We start from the raw sequence: 22,759 nt of genomic DNA, 5'->3' as shown, positions 1-22,759 counted from the left end.
ACGTGCCGTCCACTAGGCTTACAAAGGGCTCCCGAAAGTGAATTTGACAAAATCTGGATTTTACGGGGTCTTTACGACAATCTGGGACCTTTCAAAGTGGAATAGCAATGCTTCTGCAGCCTTCTGGTATAACGATTGATCGGGGGTATATTGTTTTTGGCCTGTCTGTCTGTCATTCTGTGTGCCTGTCACTAAACTTTAACCTTGGTCATAACTTTTGCAATATTAAAGATAGCAACTTGATATTTGGCATGCATGTGTATCTCATGGAGCTGCATATATTGAGCGGTGAAAGGTCAAGGTCATCTTTCAAGGTCAAATATATGGCTTCAAAGCGGCGCAAAAGGGTGCATTGTGTTTTTGACAAACACATCTCTTGTTTTTGGCAAGTAATCAGCAACTGTTGGAAATGTTCTGGAACCCATCTTTATGCACGATCTCAACTCAGCATCTTCAGTAAGCATTCTGTCTGGCTTCTTAATATTTAATCAACTGCAAGCAGATTCTGCATGGTCGGCAAGTGTCACAGAAAGCTGCACCAAGGTTATGAGTAGTAGAGATGTTATGTCCCTGGTAAACACTATGATGTTTTGGAGAATCATCACTGATATTTTACAAAAAAAAATATAAAGATATTATCAGTGGAAATATTTGATACAAGACCTGGTCACAGAAGTTGGGATTAGGTGTAAACTATCTGAAAGGTCAGGCTTAATTGGAATAGTTATAAGTTGTTTATCATCACAATCCTGTGAAAGCATGCTATTGCAATATCAACGGAAGGTGAACTTCTAGTACACATAGTGTCCCAATAGTAACAGTGCAAATATGCAGTTTTGCATTTTATTAATCGCAATTAGCAAATCTTTATTATTTTAACATTATTTTCTACCTAAGCAAAGTTAATGGTATCATTAGTATTATACAAATTCACTTCATTAACATTTTCCATGAAATGTCCTTTTTCAGCTAATTACACAGTGAAATGTACTCCCTTTATATAGTATCTGGGTTGATCTGAATTGTGTGAGTGGATTATGAATGTCTTTTAAGCCTATGCTAAATTGGTCTTAATTAATTATTCACTGGGATCTGTGGTGGATCGGTCAAGCACATAAAGTAAATGAAAATTTATGTCACCATGATGAAATTGATTTTGCAGTCCCTAAAAACATACAAGGTATAAACATGAAACTAAATAAGCATGTACATATAAATTGATTGGATGTCAGAGCTATAATGAGTAAATCCATATGTTTATGCCCCCCTTCGAAGAAGAGGGGGTATATTGCTTTGCTCATGTCGGTCTGTCGGTCGGTCTGTCGGTCCGTCCACCAGGTGGTTGTCAGACGATAACTCAAGAACGCTTGGGCCTAGGATCATGAAACTTCATAGGTACATTGATCATGACTTGCAGATGACCCCTATTGATTTTGAGGTCACTAGGTCAAAGGTCAAGGTCACGGTGACCAGAAATAGTAAAATGGTTTTTGAATGATAACTCAAGAACGCATACGCCTAGGATCATGGAACTTCATGGGTAGATTGATCATGACTTGCAGATGACCCCTATTGATTTTGAGGTCACTAGGTCAAAGCTCAAGGTCACAGTGACCCGAAATAGTAAAATGGTTTCCGGATGATAACTAAAGAACGCATACGCCTAGGATCATGAAACTTCATGGGTAGATTGATCATGACTCACAAATGACCCCTATTGATTTTGAGGTCACTAGGTCAAAGGTCAAGGTCACGGTGACCCGAAATAGTAAAATGATTTTCAGATGATTACTCAAGAACGCATACGCCTAGGATCATGAAACTTCATAGCTAGATTGATCATAACTTGCAGATGACCCCTATTGATTTTGAGGTCACAAGGTCAAAGGTCAAGGTCACGGTGACCCGAAATAGTAAAATGATTTTCGGATAATAACTCAAGAACGCTTTTGCCTAGGATCATGACATTTCATAGGTACTTTGATGGTGACCCACAGATGACCCCTATTGATTTTCAGGTCACTAGGTCAAAGGTCAAGGTCACAGTGACAAAAATCGTATTCACACAATGGCTGCCACTACAACGGACAGCCCATATGGGGGGCATGCATGTTTTACAAACAGTCCTTGTTCATACTTGCTGAAAGGATGAAGAATACAGTGGGTTTGTCAATCAGTATCTTATTTAATTGAATCAAGTCTGTGTGTTTCTGAAACACAAGTCCTTTATATCATTTCTTTCTTTCTTGATGTTCTTTTGATTATAAATATCTATTTTTGGTTTCCCATGAGATCTCAGGCGCTAATGGTCCGAATTTGAGAAACAAAATATCAGTTTTTTCTTTTATTATAAATAGTTCACTTTGTTTATGTGTGAGATATCAGATATTAGTCTCAACATTTTATAATACCTATGCTATTGCTCTTTGATGGTTAATATTTTCCGACAGATTATCGAGCTCTAGCCTTTGTTTAAGAGTATTGTCACTGGTTTCAAATTACAAATCACAAATTCTGTATCCTTTTGACAACAATGCATCCTTGGTGGAGGAAACACTGTCAGTTACGACTTCTTGTTGGCATTTTAATCTTAGCAAGTCAAATGGTTATGCTTCATGTATTGTCTTTATAAATTACCTTATGTGTATTATGTTCATTATTTATTGAACTAATGATAAAACTACAATGATTTCAAGCATTTTTATTATTTATAAACAATACGTACATGCAATACATTTCAAACAAGTATAAAATTGTTAAATTTATTGCAACACTAAAACAGTTTATTAGTCTATATACATCTGCATTCATTTTGATTAATATTTAATTACATTAACCAAATGCTCTTAAATGTTTCCTTATCACATAAATAATAAGTTATCTGTAAGTTTTATTTCAATAAATTAATAAGCAGTCCTATTTTCATAATTGTGTGAACAATAAACAACATGCATATTGTCACCAATAATATCTACACACAAAGTTTATAACTGAATACATACACCAGGCTGTTCAATAGTTTGTGACAACTATTTCACAATTCCTGGTTTTTTTCTAAAAATGTTACATAGCAGCTGAGCTGATGATATTTGTTGGAGTGAAGTTGATGTGTGACCCAGCGTGTGATCCAGAGTAGGCACCCATTGAGTTGCTGGAGACAGGAGAGAAATTGGTCTGCATGGAGGAGGGAAAGTTGTTGAGACCAGGGCCATGGTAGAGGCTGCCACCCCCTCCCATGTACATGGCCTGGCTGTGTAGGGGCAGCATGTAGTGCTGATCACTCTGACTCATGTAACCTTGGTATGTAGTACCATACGAGGGGCTGAAGGTCTGCTGGTGGAAACCGGACAGCAGGTTGTTCCTGAAGATGTCTGCGTCTGAGACTGTCAGGTTCATCTTCTTGTTCTTCTTGCTCTTCATGGACATCTTGCGGTTCCTGGTCTGAATGCTTTCTTTCTTCATCTTGAGGGGTCTGTCAGTCTTGTGAAGCTTGAAGTAGAGTCCACATGCATTGCACACTGTCTGACCACTGGGGTTACGGCGCCACAGTGTGGTGCTGGTGGCTGAACAGTTGCTACAAGTGATTCCAGACTGTTTGCCAGAGTTTGTCTTCTTCTTGGGCTTCACAAGTGGTCGATTGGTGCCATTCATCTTTACATACAGTCCACAAGCATTACACAAGAAGTGTCCATTGCCATCTCTTCTCCACAGGGGAGTGGACGTTGCAGCACAGTTGACACATTCCCGGCCATCCTGATTGGACTTGACTTTGCTGTTGCTGTCCTTCGGTGACAGACTCTTCTTTGTCTCATTGGGCTTCTCTTCAACTAAGCACTGCAGTTCATTTCCAAACTGTGCCTGAAACTTTGGCATGATGGGTGACTCGTGACTTGGTAGGAATGCAGAGAGACTGAGCTCGTCTTTGGCTCTGTCGTACTCTGGAGAAGTCTGGTAGTTGCACTCAGAACTCCCTCTTGATTGGTTGGAGGCTGGTGATGTGGTCAACTGGTGATGCTCACTCACACAGATAACATTGTCTCTATTTACATTGCTCATGTAATCTATCTTGTAGTCAGAATGTGTCATCAGTTCAATCCCAGTATGTCTGTAATCGCTCGGAGCCATTGTAACTGAAGTCTCAGCTGTTGTTTGTTTTGAAGCAAAGGGTGACAACAGTACATAATTGTATGTTTTATCCTCTCTGTAGCTAGATGAGTTTACAGGGGTGTTGCACGCAACTGGGGGTGAATAATCTGTCCTAGCCTCATCTTTGAAGACTCTGTCACTATCATACCCGAAACTGGCTTTGTTGCTATGGTTACTGATCTCACCCTCCTCTGGTGGTGTTAGGGACAGGTAATGGCTGCGGAGGGCAGAGCTGTCGGCAAACATTCTCTTGTTGGAATTAATTGACTGGTAGTAGTTCCAACCTGAAGGAATTTTTTACATTTAGTTGATAACATTATTTAGTGTTTTACCACTTTGAAACAAAATTTAAAAATCAATTAATATACTTTGAAGTCATATAATATCTTGATAAAAATGTGAAATCAATTTATTGTATTTTAGCAAAGTCATATTCACATGTGTATATTAATTTCAAAAAGTATAAAGTGTAGCGTTGTGGAAACTTAACTTTTTTATATTCCTGAATATACCATAGCATTTCAACTAAGCAAGATGTTTATGTCAATATTTATTTGTTTTGAATGGATAAGCCAGTATTAGAAATAAATGCTATTTATATATTTATGAATATTTATGAATGCAAAACTTTATTTACTCAACATAACTATGTATTATGTGTATTGAAAAGTGTAGCAATATAAATCCAATTAAATAAATGTAATTCAATGTAAATTGAGGAAGAACATTATATTCTCTGTTATTGATTACTATATAAAATTAAATTAAGCTTTTAAAAGGTATCAATGTTCAAGTTCTTGCAACAAACTATTTATATTTTACCAAATCTAAGAAAACAGATCATTTAATTGTGTTTGATTGTTATTAGAAATTGTTATTTATACACATGTGGTTTAATCAGCTGAATATTAAGAGTTAATTCAGATTTTTGCTTGAAAAATGTTAGTACTTGGCAGACTCTAGTTAAAAAAGACTTATTATTTAAATGATCACCAAGTGCACGTACCTTCAGCATAGGAGTTGACTGCAGACTGGTAGGCTTGTGTGTAACCTGCTGTACTGGTCTGGCTGGTGTTAGAGGCACCATCACCATAGTAACCATACTTGCTTCTGTCAGTGTCACCAAATACACGGGGTAATCCTCCCTCTGGGTAACTGCTACTGTACGCTATGTCCATGCTTGACACTGAGACTATCTTGGGGACACTACCTTAGAATACACAACTGGTACTTCTGACACTTGATATTTCTGTAGACTGCTGAGATGGAAAGTTTGATTGCAAGGGTAACAAATGTGCCAATGTTACTTTTGTTCCTGATGATAGAAGCTGTATAGTAACTGTTTTTACAATGTCTAAAGTTGCAAAAAATATAATTTGCATATGTGCACATCAGATCAGAATATAAGATACACTGCATGTGTTTGTTTCAGATGTTTGGTATCAAGTCAAATCATACTTTGATATCTATACCAGATAAGTTCAGTGTTATATACCTGAACCAGGCCCTGTTGCTCTTGTTGCACATCCTCTTGGACTATAATTCAGAACATTAACCCTTAATTAAAAATAATTGCCCACATCCCCAACTGTTTGCTTTTTTCATAACAACCTTGGGCTTAATTGCATTTTGGGGTCCTGGCCCTATCTATGGCATCACCCAGGGGTCCATTTCACACCTTGTCAATGGGGCAATCTAATTAAGTCATTATTGACCCTTATCTGGTCATCAGTAGCATTTCACTTCCTATCTGTTTAGAAGTGTGGCCAATCACAATACTGATTTATTTGACTCTTTGTAGATTGATTAAAATAATCTGTAATTCAAAATTGAATGTGTACTTTGTATTTTTATTATTGAGGCACTTTTTTACTGAATCATTTTAATGCTCTCATGCTAAAGTCACTCAATGAACACTGCATATAAAAACTATTCCAACAAAGTATTTCATAAATAAAAGGGAATTTATGTGTAAAGGTCTTGAAATAAAAATAAAAAAAAACATTTTGTGTGATTTTCTATCAAGTCAATAAACATGTCATGTATAAATTGATGTGTTAGTCACGGTGTTTTAAATTATTAATATTGAACAAATCTAATACTTATCTAATGATAAGAATAATGGAAATACTAATAATAATAATAACAATAATAAGAATGATGATATAAATGATAATAAAAATAAAAATTAAAATAATGATAAAAATAATAATAATAATAATAATAATAATAATGTATTACTATAATTTTATTATTATTTGATTATTTTATTATTATTACTATTATAATGCATTTAAAAATAATGAAACGCATGCTGTTGTAATTGTTTACATTTGAAGAATTAATACACATGGTATGTTATTTTTTGATGTTTGAAAGAAGGACAAATATTATGTTGTAATCATATAAATACACCCTCAAAACTACAGTCTGTCATTTCTAGTTCTTGGATGTTACTTCATGGTTGTAGATAGCTTTGTAAATGGTTTTGTAACGCCATCAAATAAAGTAATTTCCTAGATTTCTTGAAAAGAATCATACTTCTGGCCTGAGCTCTTTTGTTAACTATTTTTTGTACGTTTTTATTTTGTAACCTTAACATAATCCATACCCTATCAGTATTTACAATACAATATGCACCAATGAATATTTGAACTATATCTGTTGACATGCAGTATACTCTTAAAAGTTAATCAAAATAAGCAGCAATCTTTATAATATGTATGTGGCTGTAGTTTATTTTGACCAAAAATTGGGTAATCAGAGATCTATGAAGTTAACAGGTCTGTAAGTTAATGCCATGTTTCAAAGGCAATTCTTGTGGCCTTTGTAATATTTAGACCCCATTTAGTATTGAAATTTAAATTCAATTGTGTCATGAATTAAATTTTATCTAGTAAACAATATGTTTTGAATTGTATTACTCTGTTTCTTCATATCTACAATAGTGTATGTATTAATTAGAGTTACAATCGATCACTTGAATGAAATATACAGAATGATGCAACTTAAGAATAAAAGAGATTGCATTTAATTGTTTTCCTGCTAAATATAATGTTATTTTCCTTATCCCATTGTGTTGAATCCATGACATTGATTCTACGAAAAATGGTCTTCTCAAATTTTTACATTTTTTTCATCCCTGACATTAGTTCCTACATAGTATTTCCCGCCGTGACATATTTTGTTAATTATACTAACAGTATTGAGAAATTGATTCCTACATTACTGTTGCCCCAAACATTTGTGCCTATGACAAATTGTGATTGACCATCTGACTTTGTGTCATATCACGCTATTTTGCATAAATTAATTTTTTATGCCCCCAAAGGAGGGCTGTCTGTCTGTCTTTCCGTCACACTTTGCATTTAGGTTTCGAAAAATGCTCATAACTTCTATGTCGCTTCAGATAGCAACTTGATGTTTGGCATGCATGTGTATCTCATGGAGCTGCACATTTTGAGTGATGAAAGGTCAAATTCAAGGTCATCCTTCAAGGTTAAAGGTCAAATATATGGCTTCAAAGCGGCGCAGAAGGGGGCATTGTGTTTCTGACAAACACATCTCTTGTTTTGCGATATAATGCAAATGAATTGCTATCTTAGGATAACAGACTAGTTAAAAATAAGTTAATCTTAACATTTTATTCAACAACTAAATGTAACAATAAGACAATCTCTTCTAGCTTCCTTAAAAAAAAACTATTTTCTATACATTAATGTGGAATGAGCATGAAACAACCGTATCTCATTAAGAAATAGTAAGCAGATAACAGTAAAGCAAGTCCTCAATTTGAGTGATATGGTGTATGGGATTGTAGGACAAACGGCACCCTGACAATCGGCACCCAGTGTTTTTTTGCATACGCGGACAGTCGGCAACCTGTAGATTTGTCGACCCGGACAATCGGCACCCGATTTAATTGTATACCCGGACAAACGGCACCCTGTTTAATGTCCACGGTCATAGCTATATATATGGGCAGAATCATAAGAAAACGGGTTTTTAATGAGGATTTCACTGAAAATCCGGTTGAAAACCAACGATATGGCGATTTTTATTTTGGTTTCGAGTACGGTAAAGTACAAAAGCGACCTAATAAATATGCATGATTCAACACATTAATTCAAACCTAAACAAACACATTTGCGGATACAGGCGAATTTAGCGGAGAAAAGGTAAGAGCAAAAGCAAATACATCTTCTACAAACGGAAACTGAGCTGCAAGGATATATTTGTGCTAAATCTATGTATTTATCTTCCATATACTAATAATTAGGGCTGCAAAGGATATCCGAAATATCCGAGATTCGCGGATCCCAAAATTCCCAAATGAGAACAATAATTTGTAATCCGAAACACACTTCCAATTTTTTAATGTCAACACGGCGTTTACAAATGCTTCCCATATAGTCATCATGTATATTTCCTGACAAAATAGCGCGAAAATTATGCAGCGATGTACAAGGTCGAGGTATACCCATGGAAAGCGTGATACAAATTTTGTAGCGCAGAGAACATTGAATTCTGTTGTTTTCCGTTAAAAGTTTCTTTGGTATTTTTTAACGCAATTATATCGCGAATAATTTGATATTTCCTCTACATTAAATTCACATTAAACAAACAAGAAAAATGCAAGCCAGTTGTAATTTCCATCCTGTAATTTTATTTGTTGTCAAATAGTACATGTTTAATCAATTGCAAATCAAGCAAATCGCCTAAAGTTGTCAACAGCTGATTATAAGGCTAAGTTTTCGAAACACAACCTTCACACACCGTTACTTGTAGTGATGAATTGCATGTTTGTTATGAAATGTTTCCATTTTCGTTCTTCTTATTAAGCTTATTTTCATTCGCAGTTTGTTGTTTCCGGGAGAAATCATAAGTTTAGGAATTATTTAATCATCTTTGACGTTTGTAAATTGTTAAGAGGTGTTATAAAACCAATTAGCAGATACCGTTAATCAGTCCACACTTATATTGGTTTGATAACACATTTGTTGATGGGATTTAATCTCTAATCATCTCTTTTACCAAACCAATTAGCGGATTAGACTAATTAGTTCAACAAGGTGCTGATGGGCTTTATCGATCGCCTTTAATCGTGTGCCGTTTGTTCTTGTATACAATTAAATCAGGTGCCGATTGTCCGGTCGACAAATTTACAGGGTGCCGACTGTCCGCGTATGCAAAAAACACTGGGTGCCGATTTTCCGGGTGCCGTTTGTCCAGATACAGGTGTATGGTATTAGTTCGAAGCTACTGTCCATTTATAGAAAACTTGTTATTTGCAAGCAAACAAATATTCAAAACAAGGCATTCTGTAAGAAACACTGTGACCAGAAAACCGTAGAGATTTGTGCTGTTTTACATGATGTTGGCAAAATATATATGGTATACTTCATCATTTCTAAATGTTCATGTTTAATCTCCGGTGTAGGTATTTTGTCTGCTAACTTATTTTATGTTTCCAAAACTTTTGGACTTGCTTTCATATTTTAATATGGATCTCAGTTTGTGTGTTAGTTTTAAGTATCTAAGAAAGAGATGATTATATTCCCAGCTACAAATGAAATGCAAGTATATGTTCTTTTTTTTTCTATCTGTCCTTCTTACACTACCGGTATTCAAAGTATAATACTAAAAAATGCTGGGTTTGTTCATTTTGATATGTTATTCTTGTGGGATTTTAAAAAACGACAAAAGTTACCCCCCTATTATCAATGTGGAATTTCTGCAATATTAATACACTTCACATGATCAATTCTTTTGTGATGTGCAATATATAGCTAGTCAGCGCTTGAGCCCAGTTGATATCAATTATTTTAATTATCTGTTTAATCCGCCTTTCATAACTCCATCCTGTTTAATGAAGATTTTTACGCCTTCATTACTTATCATATTGACGCTTGAGTAGTGCAAAAAAATGACCCCATTTGCCCAACATCAACGATAAACAGTTAACGTCAAAGCGTGTGCCACCTAACTTTTTATATCGACTGCTTTTTGCTGACATGATGCAAGATGTCAATCTATTTTTTGTGGTAGTCATATCAGTTGTCAGGTAGCAAAATACACATGGTTCACATAGAGGTGTATACTGTAATAGTCACAAATCAATACTGACCTATCTCAATGACCATAGCGCAGTAGATACAGTGATGATGACTTGTTTTCAATTAAGACAAAAGTTTTTCACATTAAAAAAGAAATGCAAATTTAACCAAAAGTAAAGAATCCAACATTCTCTTCTGTTCAAAAGTTTTATTCAGCAATCAAATTCTAAAGGCCCATGTTGAATGATGTGACTTTATTCATTATGTAATAGATTTCAATCAGGCCAAAGAATTTACACTTTAAACATGACAACTGTTTATTTGTAGCCAACATTTGTTAACTTAACATGAATGATAATAGTTGACAATGCTTCTCTGATAAAAAATTTAATTATTTGTATTTGAACATACTAACATGGAATAGTTTATTCTAAATACTAAAACCATAGATTACAGCATGCAGTTGTTATGCTCCAAAACCCTATGTATGAATGACCAGACAAGTTATATTGCGATCTCGATATATTGCGATTGTGATCCATGGACATAACAGATCTGTAGTGTTTTGTTAATATAGACTTTATAAGCAAAAATATACATCTCTGAAACTTTTGCAACCATATATATACTGTATTTAAAGTTAGCACTGTATATAGGCCATCAATTTAATAAAATACTGACCCTGAGGTTGAAACTTCCCACACTAAGACGTCAAATAGATTATGTAGACTTTTTCAGCAAAATAATTATTATCTTCTTCTTTGAACCACAAGGCCGAAAGTTTTCATCTTTGGTATGTAACATTGAATTGTGGTTCCCTGCAATCTTTGCTCAGATAATGCCCCTGGGGCCAAAACTGGCCACACCCCAGGGACCATTTTTATTAAGCTTGATACAGATTACCATATGCAGCTTTGGGGGTACTCACCATTTATACTGTGGCAAGGTCTAGTTGGTCTTTTGAAAAAAAAATACTGAAAAGGTATCAAGTTGAAACTTCGGAGAAAGGATGGTCTCATTTAGTGGGTGTGCGTGACACAAGCCCCTTATTATGCCCCCCTTCGAAGAAGAGGGGGTATATTGCTTTGCTCATGTCGGTCGGTAGGTCGGTAGGTCTGTCGGTCCGTCCACCAGGTGGTTTTTGGATGATAACTCAAGAACGCTTGGGGCTAGGATCATGAAACTTCGTAGGTACATTGATCATGACTCGCAGATGAACCCTATTGATTTTGAGGTCACTAGGTCAAAAGTCAAGGTCACGGTGACCCGAAATAGTAAAATGGTTTCCGGATGATAACTCAAGAACGCATACGCCTAGGATCATGAAACTTCATGGGTAGATTGATCATGACTCGCAGATGACCCCTATTGATTTTGAGGTCACTAGGTCAAAGGTCAAGGTCACGGTGACCCGAAATAGTAAAATGGTTTCCGGATGATAACTCAAGAACGCATACGCCTAGGATCATGAAACTTCATGGGTAGATTGATCATGACTCGCAGATGACCCCTATTGATTTTGAGGTCACTAGGTCAAAGGTCAAGGTCACGGTGACCCGGAATAGTAAAATGGTTTCCGGATGATAACTCAAGAACGCATACGCCTAGGATCATGAAACTTCATGGGTAGATTGATCATGACTCGCAGATGACCCCTATTGATTTTTAGGTCACTAGGTCAAAGGTCAAGGTCACGGTGACCCGAAATAGTAAAATGATTTTCGGATGATAACTCAAGAACGCATACGCCTAGGATCATGAAACTTCATGGGTAGATTGATCATGACTCGCAGATGACCCCTATTGATTTTGAGGTCACTAGGTCAACGGTCAAGGTCACGGTGACCCGAAATAGTAAAATTATTTTCAGATGATAATTCAAGAACGCATATGCCTAGGATCATGAAACTTTATAGGTAGATTAATCATGACTCGCAGATGACCCCTATTGATTTTTAGGTCACTAGGTCAAAGGTCAAGGTCACGGTGACCCGAAATAGTAAAATGATTTTCGGATGATAACTCAAGAACGCATATGCCTAGGATCATGAAACTTCATAGGTAGATTGATCATGACTCGCAGATGACCCCTATTGATTTTGAGGTCACAAGGTCAAAGGTCAATGTCACGGTGACCCGAAATAGTAAAATGATTTTCGGATGATAACTCAAGAAGGCTTTTGCCTAGGATCATGACACTTCATAGGTACATTGATCGTGACTTGCAGATGACCCCTATTGATTTTCAGGTCACTAGGTCAAAGGTCAAGGTCACAGTGACAAAAGTCGTATTCACACAATGGCTGCCAGTACAACGGACAGCCCATATGGGGGGCATGCATGTTTTACAAACAGCCCTTGTTTTTGTTAGTTTTTAGCTAGGCTGTTTTCGGAGAAAGCCCGAGGTATTGTCATAGCCAGCTCGCCGTTCACCGTGCTAAAACCTTAACTCTAAAATCTGAGTGCTTCCTCCTACAACATCGAAACTTCATATGCAGCTGCACATTGATGAGTTCTACACGCCACACCCATTTCTGGGTCACTAGGTCAAAAGTCAAGGTCACTGTGACCTCTAATATTCTTCTGACAAGCTTTCATTTATTCAAAACTGCACCCGCAGCCGAGCGTTGGCATCCGCTATGCGGTGCTTTTGTTGCACCTATATTTTGTCTGGATGATGTCTCAAGCAGTAAAATAGGTATAACTTGAAACTTGATAGGTAGATCTAATACAGGGGATGTGCAGGGCAAAAGAACCATAACTTTTGCTCCCCTTTGTTAGAGTTATTGCTTTTTGTCAAATTTTGTTCCCAAAGTTTATTTTGAGCACAACTTAAAAAGTTTTATAGTTATCAACTTACATTTTCTTGGGTACATACATCTCATTTAGTTGGTGTGCAGTGCATGTGAACCATAACTCTTGCTCCTTTATTTTTTAGCTTTTTCCCAATATTGATTTTTATGCCACCGGATCGAATGATCGGGGGCATATTGTTTTTGGCCTGCCTGTCTGTCCTTCTGTCCCAAAACTTTAACCTTGGCGAAAGTTTTGCGATAACTTTTGCAATATTGAAGATAGCAACTTGATATTTGGCATGCATGTGTATCTCATGAAGCTGCACATTTTGAGTGGTGAAAGGTCAAGGTCATCCTTCAAGGTCGAAAGTAAAAAATACAATCCAAGGGAAGTAATAAGATTTAAAGGGAGATAATTTTGAAACCTGCCAAATGATATATTGAAATTTTATTTCAAAGCGGCGCAATAGAGGGCATTGTGTTTCTTACAATTTTCCATAGCACATTTTGAAAACCAGAGGTAATTATTTGAAACTGAATATATGTAGGTATGAAGATCTTGTTCTCCAAGAGTCTTTGCCTTTTATGAAGGGAAGTGAAATACTATGTTTAGGTCGTAATGCAATTATGTAATATGCTATTGTATGCAATGTAATGAAATGTCCAGAAATTTGCTTGAAGAGTTTAGGCCTGTCTCACTGTATGTTAAATTAATATTAATATAAAACAAACTTATAATTGAGTATTTACACAATACATGTACCAGGTATCATAGGTATATAGAACTTTGTGATTGGAAGTGCAGTGTACAAGAGCCATAACTCGTTTGTCATCATTTTAGATGTATTGCCCTTGTGAATTTTTATGCTAAACTTTTGTCCAGTGCATGTCTCGACTATTTTATGATTTATCAGACCAACACTTCGCAGGTTTGAAGCTTTAATTGTTAGTAAATAAGTTTTCATAACATTTGCCCTATGCCATCTAACAAAGTGTCATACGGGTGACGTACCATATATGGCAGGTTTAGGCATGTTATAATTATATACATATTTATCACATGCCATACCCTGTTTCCCATGGCATATAACCATTACATATTTTTTAGCTCACCTGATTGCTCAGGTGAGCTTTTGTGACCGGTCTTTGTCCGTCCGTCTGTTAACATTTGTTCGTAAACACTCTAGAGGCAACATTTATTGTCCGATCTTCATGAAACTTGGTCAGAAGCTTCGTCCCAATGAAATCTCGGTCGAGTTCGAAACTGGGTCGTGCCGGGTCAAAAAACAAGGTCACTAGGTCAAAAAAAACAAAAAAACTGGTAAACACTGTTGAAGTCACATTTCATGCCCAATCTTCATGTAACTTTGTCAAAATGTTTGTCTTAATGATATGTTGGTTGAGTTCAAAAGTGGTTCCGGTCCGTTGAAAAACATGGCCACCAGTGGACGGGGCAGTTTTCCTTATTTGGCTTTAGAGAAACCTTGTAAACACTCTGGAAGTCACAATTTTTGCCCAATCATCATGAAAGTTGGTCAAAACATTGGTTTTATTGATTTCTCGGACGAGTTTGAAAATGGTCCAGATCAGTGAAAAAATATGGCTGCCAGTGGGCGGGGCATTTTTCTCTATATGTATATAATGAAACATGTGAGTACTATAGTAGTCACATTTTTGGCCCAATTTTCATGAAATTTTTTCAGAACTTTTGTTTCCTAGATACGTGAGTTAAGTTTGAAAATGGTTCCGGTCCGTTGAAAAACATGGTTGCCAGGGGGACGGGGCAGTTTTCCTTATATTTATATAGTAAAAAGGCTTGTAAACAATCATGAATTAAGGTCATGTAACATGCGAGACAACTCTTCTAAATATTGCATTTAAGTTTACAGTAGTTACTCCCCTTTGATTATTAATTTTTTCATAATAATACAGCGAATCATTTATGTGTTAATTGTTATTCGAGGTTGGATGTTTTTATTAGCTCACCTGATTGCTCAGGTGAGCTTTTGTGACCGGTCTTTGTCTGTCGTCCGTCCGTCCGTCCACATTTGTTCGTAAACACTCTAGAGGCCACATTTATTGTCCGATCTTCATGAAACTTGGTCAGAAGATTTTGTCCCAATGATATCTTGATCGAGTTCGAAACTGGGTCATGCTGGGTCAAAAATTAGGTCACTACATAAAAAAAAGAAAAAAAGCTTGTAAACACTGTAGAAGTCACATTTAATGCCCAATCTTCATGTAACTTTGTCTAAATGTCTGTCTTAATGATATGTTGGTTGAGTTCAAAAGTGGTTCCGGTCCGTTGAAAAACATGGCCGCCAGTGGGCGGGGCAGTTTTCCTTATATGGAAAACATAGGTTCAAGGGGATATCCCTGCACCAATTGGATGTCAAATCGAGGCAAACGGGGACACCCCACATTTCAGTTCATGGAGTGTGTTTACTTCTAGAAAATGGAGAACGTATGCGTTCACGAAATTCTGAACACACATTTATCATCAATATTGGGCAGAAATTAAGAGTTTTTGTAAGTAATATACTGACTACTGACTAAAGAAAAGGTGAAATGATTGATCGTTTTAGGTGTCCCGCTTTTTGGTCAAATGTCCCGACAAGTTTTAAGGAAAGTCCCGATTTGGACCTGAAAAATTCTGGCATGTATGCCTGATTGCTCAGGTGAGGTTTTAGGATTGGTCCTTGTCCGCTGTCCGTCCGTCCACATTTGGTTTGTAAACACTGTAGCATTCACATTTCTCAAGCATTCTTTATCAAAGTTGCTAAAAGATCTCAGTCAAGTTTGATGATGAGCAAAATCACATAATTAATGCCATAATTATTGTCCTTAGATTGTCAAAATTTTCATAATATTATACAAAATCCTTGTAAGCAAAGTTTGATGTTTGGTAAGGGGGGTCAACTCAAAATATAGGTCACCATTTCAAATCTTACACAAACAAAAACACTCCCTACACCAGAGTTTTGGTTCAATAATGATGAAACTTGACCAGGATGTTTGTCTGGTCAATATCTAGGTCAAGTTTGACATTAGGCAAAGATTGAATGAACCGACTCCTCTCAGGTGAGCGAAATAGGGCCATCTTGGCCCTCTTGTTTATATTACACATGTGTAATATACTTTTTAAGTGTTTTCATTGGCTAAGTTTTCGTTTATTGACCAATCACATTTTGTTATTTTGCTGAAATGACGTTGCAACATCAAATGACGTCACCAAATGTAAACAACATTCGGGATTTATCATTATGTTTGCGTAAATATTTATTTAATTTGCTCATTTAAAAGCATGCGATAAAAAAGATCTGACACTCTTTGTCATATCATACTATATTTTATTAAACTCGTCCAGGAAATTAGTTAGTAAGCTCGCCAAAGGCTCGCTTTCTTACAAAATTCCTGAACTCGTTTAATAAAATATGGTATGATATGACAACTCATGCCAGATCCAATATATATGAGAATAAGCATTAAACACTATAAGCACAACAAATATATTTTTATGTTAATAAATATTTATTTGAACACAATTAGTATTGCATAATACAATTCATCATTGTACATATAATTCAACACTTGAGCATACATTGCAGTTTGTTTTTAAAATAACCCCATGAAGTTCCTGAAAACAAGTAAAAAAACATTCTGTAAGTTTTAAACTAAACATAAAATACAAACCACATGAAGCATGTTTTGATTTGAATTTACTGTAAATAATGTGTTCGCTTCATGTTCAACGTTTTACAATAAATACATATAAACATTTCATTTTGTATGTCTTTCTAGTAATTCAAACACATAAAAGTTAATTTATAAAAATAATAACACATTTCACAAATATATATTTACACTTGGACTGTTTGTATCAACCCAGGGCTATGGCTGAGTTAATGATATTTGTTGGAGTGAAGTTGATGTGTGACCCAGCATAGGCTCCCATTGAGTTGCTGGAGACAGGAGAGAAATTGGTCTGCATGGAGGAGGGAAAGTTGTTGAGACCAGGGCCATGGTAGAGGCTGCCACCCCCTCCCATGTACATGGCCTGGCTGTGTAGGGGCAGCATGTAGGACTGGTCACTCTGACTCATGTAACCTGGGTATGTAGGACCATACGAGGGGTTGAAGGTCTGCTGGTGGAAACCGGACAGCAGGTTGTTCCTGAAGATGTCAGCGTCTGAGACTGTCAGGTTCATCTTCTTGTTCTTCTTGCTCTTCATGGACATCTTGCGGTTCCTGGTCTGAATGCTTTCTTTCTTCATCTTGAGGGGTCTGTCAGTCTTGTGAAGCTTGAAGTAGAGACCACATGCATTGCACACCGTCTGACCACTGGGGTTACGGCGCCACAATGTGGTGCTGGTGGCTGAACAGTTGCTACAAGTGATTCCAGACTGTTTGCCAGAGTTGGTCTTCTTCTTGGGCTTCACAAGTGGGCGATTGGTGCCATTCATCTTGGCATACAGTCCACAAGCATTACACAAGAAGTGTCCATTGCCGTCTCTTCTCCACAGTGGAGTGGACGTTGCAGCACAGTTGACACATTCCCGGCCATCCTGATTGGACTTGGCTTTGCTGTCTTTCGGTGACAGACTTTTCTTTGCATCACTGGGCTTATCTTCAACTAAGCACTGCAGTTCATTGCCAAACTGTGCCGGAAACTTTGGCATGATGGGTGACTCGTGACTGGGCAGGAATGGAGAGAGACTGAGGTTGTCCTTGGCTCTGTTGGGTGACGCGTGACTGGGCAGAAATGCAGAAAGACTGAGCTCGTCCTTGGCTCTGCTGTAGTCTGGGGAGGTGTGATAGTGGAACTCGGTGCTCCCTTGTGATTGGTTGGAGGCTGGAGAGTGGTTGAGCTCGCTCAACTGGTGTTGCCGGCTCTCATAGCTCACACTGTCTCCCTTAACTCTTCTCATGTAATTTATCTTGTTATCAAAGCTGGAACTAATGGACTCCAAGTTATCAGTTGCAGATTGCTCAGCAAATTTAATGGATTCAGATGCAGTCACCAGTGTGTAATCGTCGGCTATACTGAATTTTGGATCCGGAGAGATGGATGAGTTTCTTGATCCATTGCTCACTCTGGTGGTTATAGCCTCACACTTGATCCTGCCTGCATCATAGTCAAGACTTGTTCTGTTGCTATGGTGGCTGCCATGGTTACTGAGCTCATCATCGTCAGGGGGTGTGGGTGGAAAGAACAGACCACTGGACTGGTTGTACCCAAACTGGCTGTACATCTTGTTGCCCGAGTGAAAAGACTGGTTGTAAAAATTCCAACCTAAAATAGACACATTAAAATGTAATTTTGTGTACAGCATTTAAAAGAACTTGGAATATAGCCAGTAATATGTTGTCACAACTTTAATATGGTTTTCTGAGCCTGATACAGTAAAAATGGTTTCTTATTCATGTTTTATTTTAATGGAAACCTGTTTTGAATTTTTTTAGCATTCTGCTTATTTTGACAGTCATTGTCATAACTTAACATACAAGAAGACGTGTTTACTTACTGTATCAATTAAACTTTCAGATACCTTGAATTTACAGTGGAGAACTTTGATAATTTTAAGCATGACAATCATTAAACAATTTCAGATCCATTTGCAATGAATGGTTGTTTGAAATAATTTATTAGTATATGCAGAATGTGCAATATTTTGTTTTGATAAGTTAAAGTTTTGTACATGGAATTACATTTTTATGAAATAATCAGAACTTATTTATTTTAAATGTTTATGATAATGAATATAAATAACTGCATAAAAACTCATAAGTATATTGAAAACTTTTTTACTGACAAACTAATGTTGTAACCAAGTGCACGTACCTTCAGCATAGGAGTTGACTGCAGACTGGTAGGCTTGTGTGTAGCCTGCTGTACTGGTCTGGCTGGTGTTAGAGGCACCATCACCATAGTAACCATACTTGCTTCTGTCAGTGTCACCAAATACACGGGGTAATCCTCCCTCTGGGTAACTGCTTCCTTGTAATAATTCCATGGCAGACACAGGCTATTCCAAAAACAGCTATTTAGTTTTTTACACTGTGTCTTCAGTAATATTCCTTCAGAAATATATTCTCCTTCCTTGTGTTGTTTTAAAATTTATTCTGTTATAATTCCAGATTAAACTCCTATGTCTTAGTTTTTTTTGTTAGTGTATTTTGAATGAACTCAGATCAGACTTTGATGCCACACCAGATAAGGATGGGTTTTTATATCTAACCATACCTCTACACTCTGAATTCACATCCTTGATGATTGTTTTGCATATTATTGGTCATCAAATAAAATAATTACCAACATCCCTAAGTATGTAATTCTTTCAGTGCGTTTAATTGCATTTTAGGGCCCTTCACTATCTATGGCATCAGCCTGTGGGTACAAGTCACACCTTTACTACGGGGGTCATCCAATGATATAATTACTGCCCTTATCAGGTCAAGACCATGTACAGGCTTCCTATGTGTAGAAAGTGTGGCCCCTAATTGGACACAGATCATTGCTAATTAATAAATAATTAACACATCCCTTTTCCAGCTGATGGGTATTTGATAAGAGAAGTGTCTTTTTTACACAAATGATGATTGTTGTTATATAGAGGATGTTATTTGATGTGACACCAGTCATGTATTATAATCACATTTTATGATTACAATATAATGCAGGTCTTAAATACCTTTTATATGGTGATAATAAATGTTTATTAGGTAATAACATGATTATTTGATTAAAAGAAAGGCCTTACACTGAAGATCATGTCTTATCAAATAGTAACAAACTAGTAGGGGAACTTGGGAAAAGACATAAACTTGGCATAAAATGTGTAATTTTAATTAAATTATATGTAGTTTTACCTGTTGTATTTATTTATTTTGACAAATTAGAAGTAAAATAGACAATTGCATTATTTAAATTGATTTTGCTACAAAAGTGGCTGTTAAATTGGATTTTGTTTATGTTCATAAAATTAAACCATGTCCATGTATGTATGCATACAGATTATAATTAGTGTTAAAATTATTAAAACATAGTATCACATTTTATGAAAAAGTCATGCACAAGTGCTCATTATTAAACAGATGAAGACTGGTGCATTATTAATGCACAATCTTTATCTGTGCTATTTCTTTTCAACCATGTTGTATTTAAAGCAAATAATAATACATTCATAATTATGTCAAAACTTAATGTTGCAGGTATACACTTGTGCATACATATCAGGGTTCCCTCTGGGCTTCAAAAAATCGTTGCCACTTACTTTCTCCAAATTCAAAAAGTTGTCACCACACTGGGGCTACATAGGGCAATGAAGATCATCTTATTATAATACAAACAAAAACTTTGCATTGTACAGTATGTTAATAAATTGATATAATAACAGTATTATTAATAATAACAACAGATTTAGCAAGTTCAATAAATCAAGGCACATTCAATAAGTTGTAAGTCTTGTTGATTGACACCTTCTTCGCAGCCTGTATATGTTGGCACAGTTTGGATGCTTCAGCAGCTTTCTGGTAATCTGAAAATACAACAAATCGAAATATAATATTAATGTAATACTAATAGTTATCAATGAATTTGTAGCATATGATAATATAAATGTGTTATAGCATATGACCTACTATATAGAGCCAATAACACAACACAATCAAATAAAATAAGCATTTATCAAATGTCAAATTGATTTTCATGTGCTTAACAATGTTCTCCTTTTTTAAAACAGTACATTTTGTAATGAATGAATGAATTAGTGTTGATGATATGCAGAGTACACACAGCTTTGATTGTGTGTTGGAAATTATATTGAAGGAAAAGAAACTCTCTTACTCGACTGTGTTTCGCGCTCTTATTAAAACACGACTTTTACATGGCATTTATGTATAGTGATTGGTGCAGATGCGTACAATGGGACTTAAAAAATACTAACACGTGGATGTAGAAAATTTATGTTATTCAGTTCGAGAAATGGAAATATACTTGTACTGAAATTAAATTGTTACCGGATAAAATGTGGGGGGGGGGGGTTAGTCTCTCCTTACTTCATTTTTTTTTGGACATGTTTGCACTATATTCATTGCTTTTTTAATATATAAGTAGTCACTGATATTAGATGTTTGTTTTCAATATTAACTGTTTGATAAGAACATGACTGTATCGAGTAATGTGAATAAAATAAGTCTGATTCATGATTTTGCACAGACTCTTGTTCATCTTCAATTTCCATCGACTTGTCATTTGAAGAAAGTTGTTAAGTTTTCATATTTTTAGTATATTCGTTAATAAATTTTACTGGGTACAGGTACCATGTAACTACCACTTTACTTTAAATAAGGTAAGTAGATTGATCATCATCGTCACGTGGTAAACCCATGAATGCAAATTGTGCATGCGTATTGAATTGTATATATTTTAAATATAAAATGATCAATCTACTTGCGTTATTTATAGTGTGTATATCGTATGTCACCTGTTTTCGCGATGTACTTTCGATTTCACATCACAAAATTTATTACTGAATATACTAAAAATATGAACTTTTTTCAAGAAATGTAATATACCAGTCGTGATATTGTAATCAATATAAACTAATAATTGTAAAAAAACAACATATGTATTTTTTAACTATTCTTTTTTCGTCAACCGTGGTTGACGGTATGTTTGAACAAATATTTTGAGCTGAATGTAAGAAGGTGTGGATATTAAAGATAGTAACTATATGAAATCAGTGGTTGTGTGCCTACATGTGAGTGTTTTGTGTGCAGGCATCAACACGGGTATAGCGCCGATGTACCTGTCGGAGATCTCCACGGTGGGTCTGCGGGGCCTATGTGGCACTTTCAACCAGCTTTGTATCACCCTCGGGGTTCTCACCTCCACCGTGGTGGGACTCAACACCGTACTGGGCAGGAGTGATACCTGGCAATACGCATTTGGTGAGAACACTTTCAGTATTAATCGAGTAATACACACACAAGGAAAATAAGTTAAAAAAAATAGTCCTGCACATGCATGTAAGATCTTGAAGATCATGTCAGTTTTTTTAGCTCACCTGAGCGATAGCTCGGGGTGAGCTATTGTGATCACTCAGCGTCCGGCGTCCGTCCGTCCGTCTGTCTGTAAACAATTTGTAAACATCTTCTTCTACTAAACCATTGAGCCAATTTCAACTAAATTTCATGTGGAGCATCCCTAGGTCATTAGTGCTGCAACAATACGCCAAAAACCGTATTGCAATATATTGTCAGTTCAAAAACCTGTATTGCAATATATCGCAATATATTGCTAACTTGTACCAAAATTATAACTTGCCAATTACCCGATAATCCCATAAATTCCAATTTTAAAGCAAATTCTGGTATATATTTACTATAAATGTGCTCAAGAATAATAAGAAACACAAACATTCGCAAATTTTCTTAAGTATCAAATACATTTTTGCAATTGTTACTATTTAAAGATGTGATGAAATAACGTCCAACGGGGGCGTTTTTCCCACTGAACACGCGTAATTCAGCTGACGTGATGTTCCCGTTTTTATACAACACAAAATACACCCATACTTTCCATGCGACGATCTACATGTCTGTATAATTTTCGCGCGCTTTTTATTGAGACAAAGGATAAAGCACTTTTTATTTGACGCTAAATTTTTTTATTGTCACGTTAGCATTCAAATTTGGAAGCGTGTTTCCGAAATTCGGATTACAAATAATGCTCAAATCAGAATCGAACGAAACATTTACA

General features: G+C 36.1%; 1 protein-coding gene and 1 long non-coding RNA gene across 2 annotated transcripts in view; both read left to right on the top strand.

Moving 5' to 3' along the window:
* Positions 1–22,759, top strand: part of LOC127881730 (solute carrier family 2, facilitated glucose transporter member 3-like) — a 76,165-nt gene that overhangs the window by 15,763 nt on the left and 37,643 nt on the right. The window contains exon 5 of the mRNA XM_052429813.1: positions 21,778–21,948. Coding sequence (XP_052285773.1) covers positions 21,778–21,948 — 171 coding nt within the window. The remainder of the gene's footprint in view (positions 1–21,777; positions 21,949–22,759) is intronic.
* On the top strand, positions 1,260–12,568 carry LOC127881739 (uncharacterized). The gene is made up of 3 exons (XR_008050235.1): positions 1,260–1,459; positions 11,458–11,747; positions 11,893–12,568. It is a non-coding gene; the product is annotated as an uncharacterized LOC127881739 (long non-coding RNA).

This window comes from Dreissena polymorpha, chromosome 5, assembly GCF_020536995.1.
Source record: "Dreissena polymorpha isolate Duluth1 chromosome 5, UMN_Dpol_1.0, whole genome shotgun sequence".
Lineage (NCBI taxonomy): Eukaryota > Metazoa > Mollusca > Bivalvia > Myida > Dreissenidae > Dreissena > Dreissena polymorpha.
The sequence above is the reverse complement of the archived record's forward strand: the minus strand, read 5'-3'. Positions and strand labels throughout refer to the sequence as shown.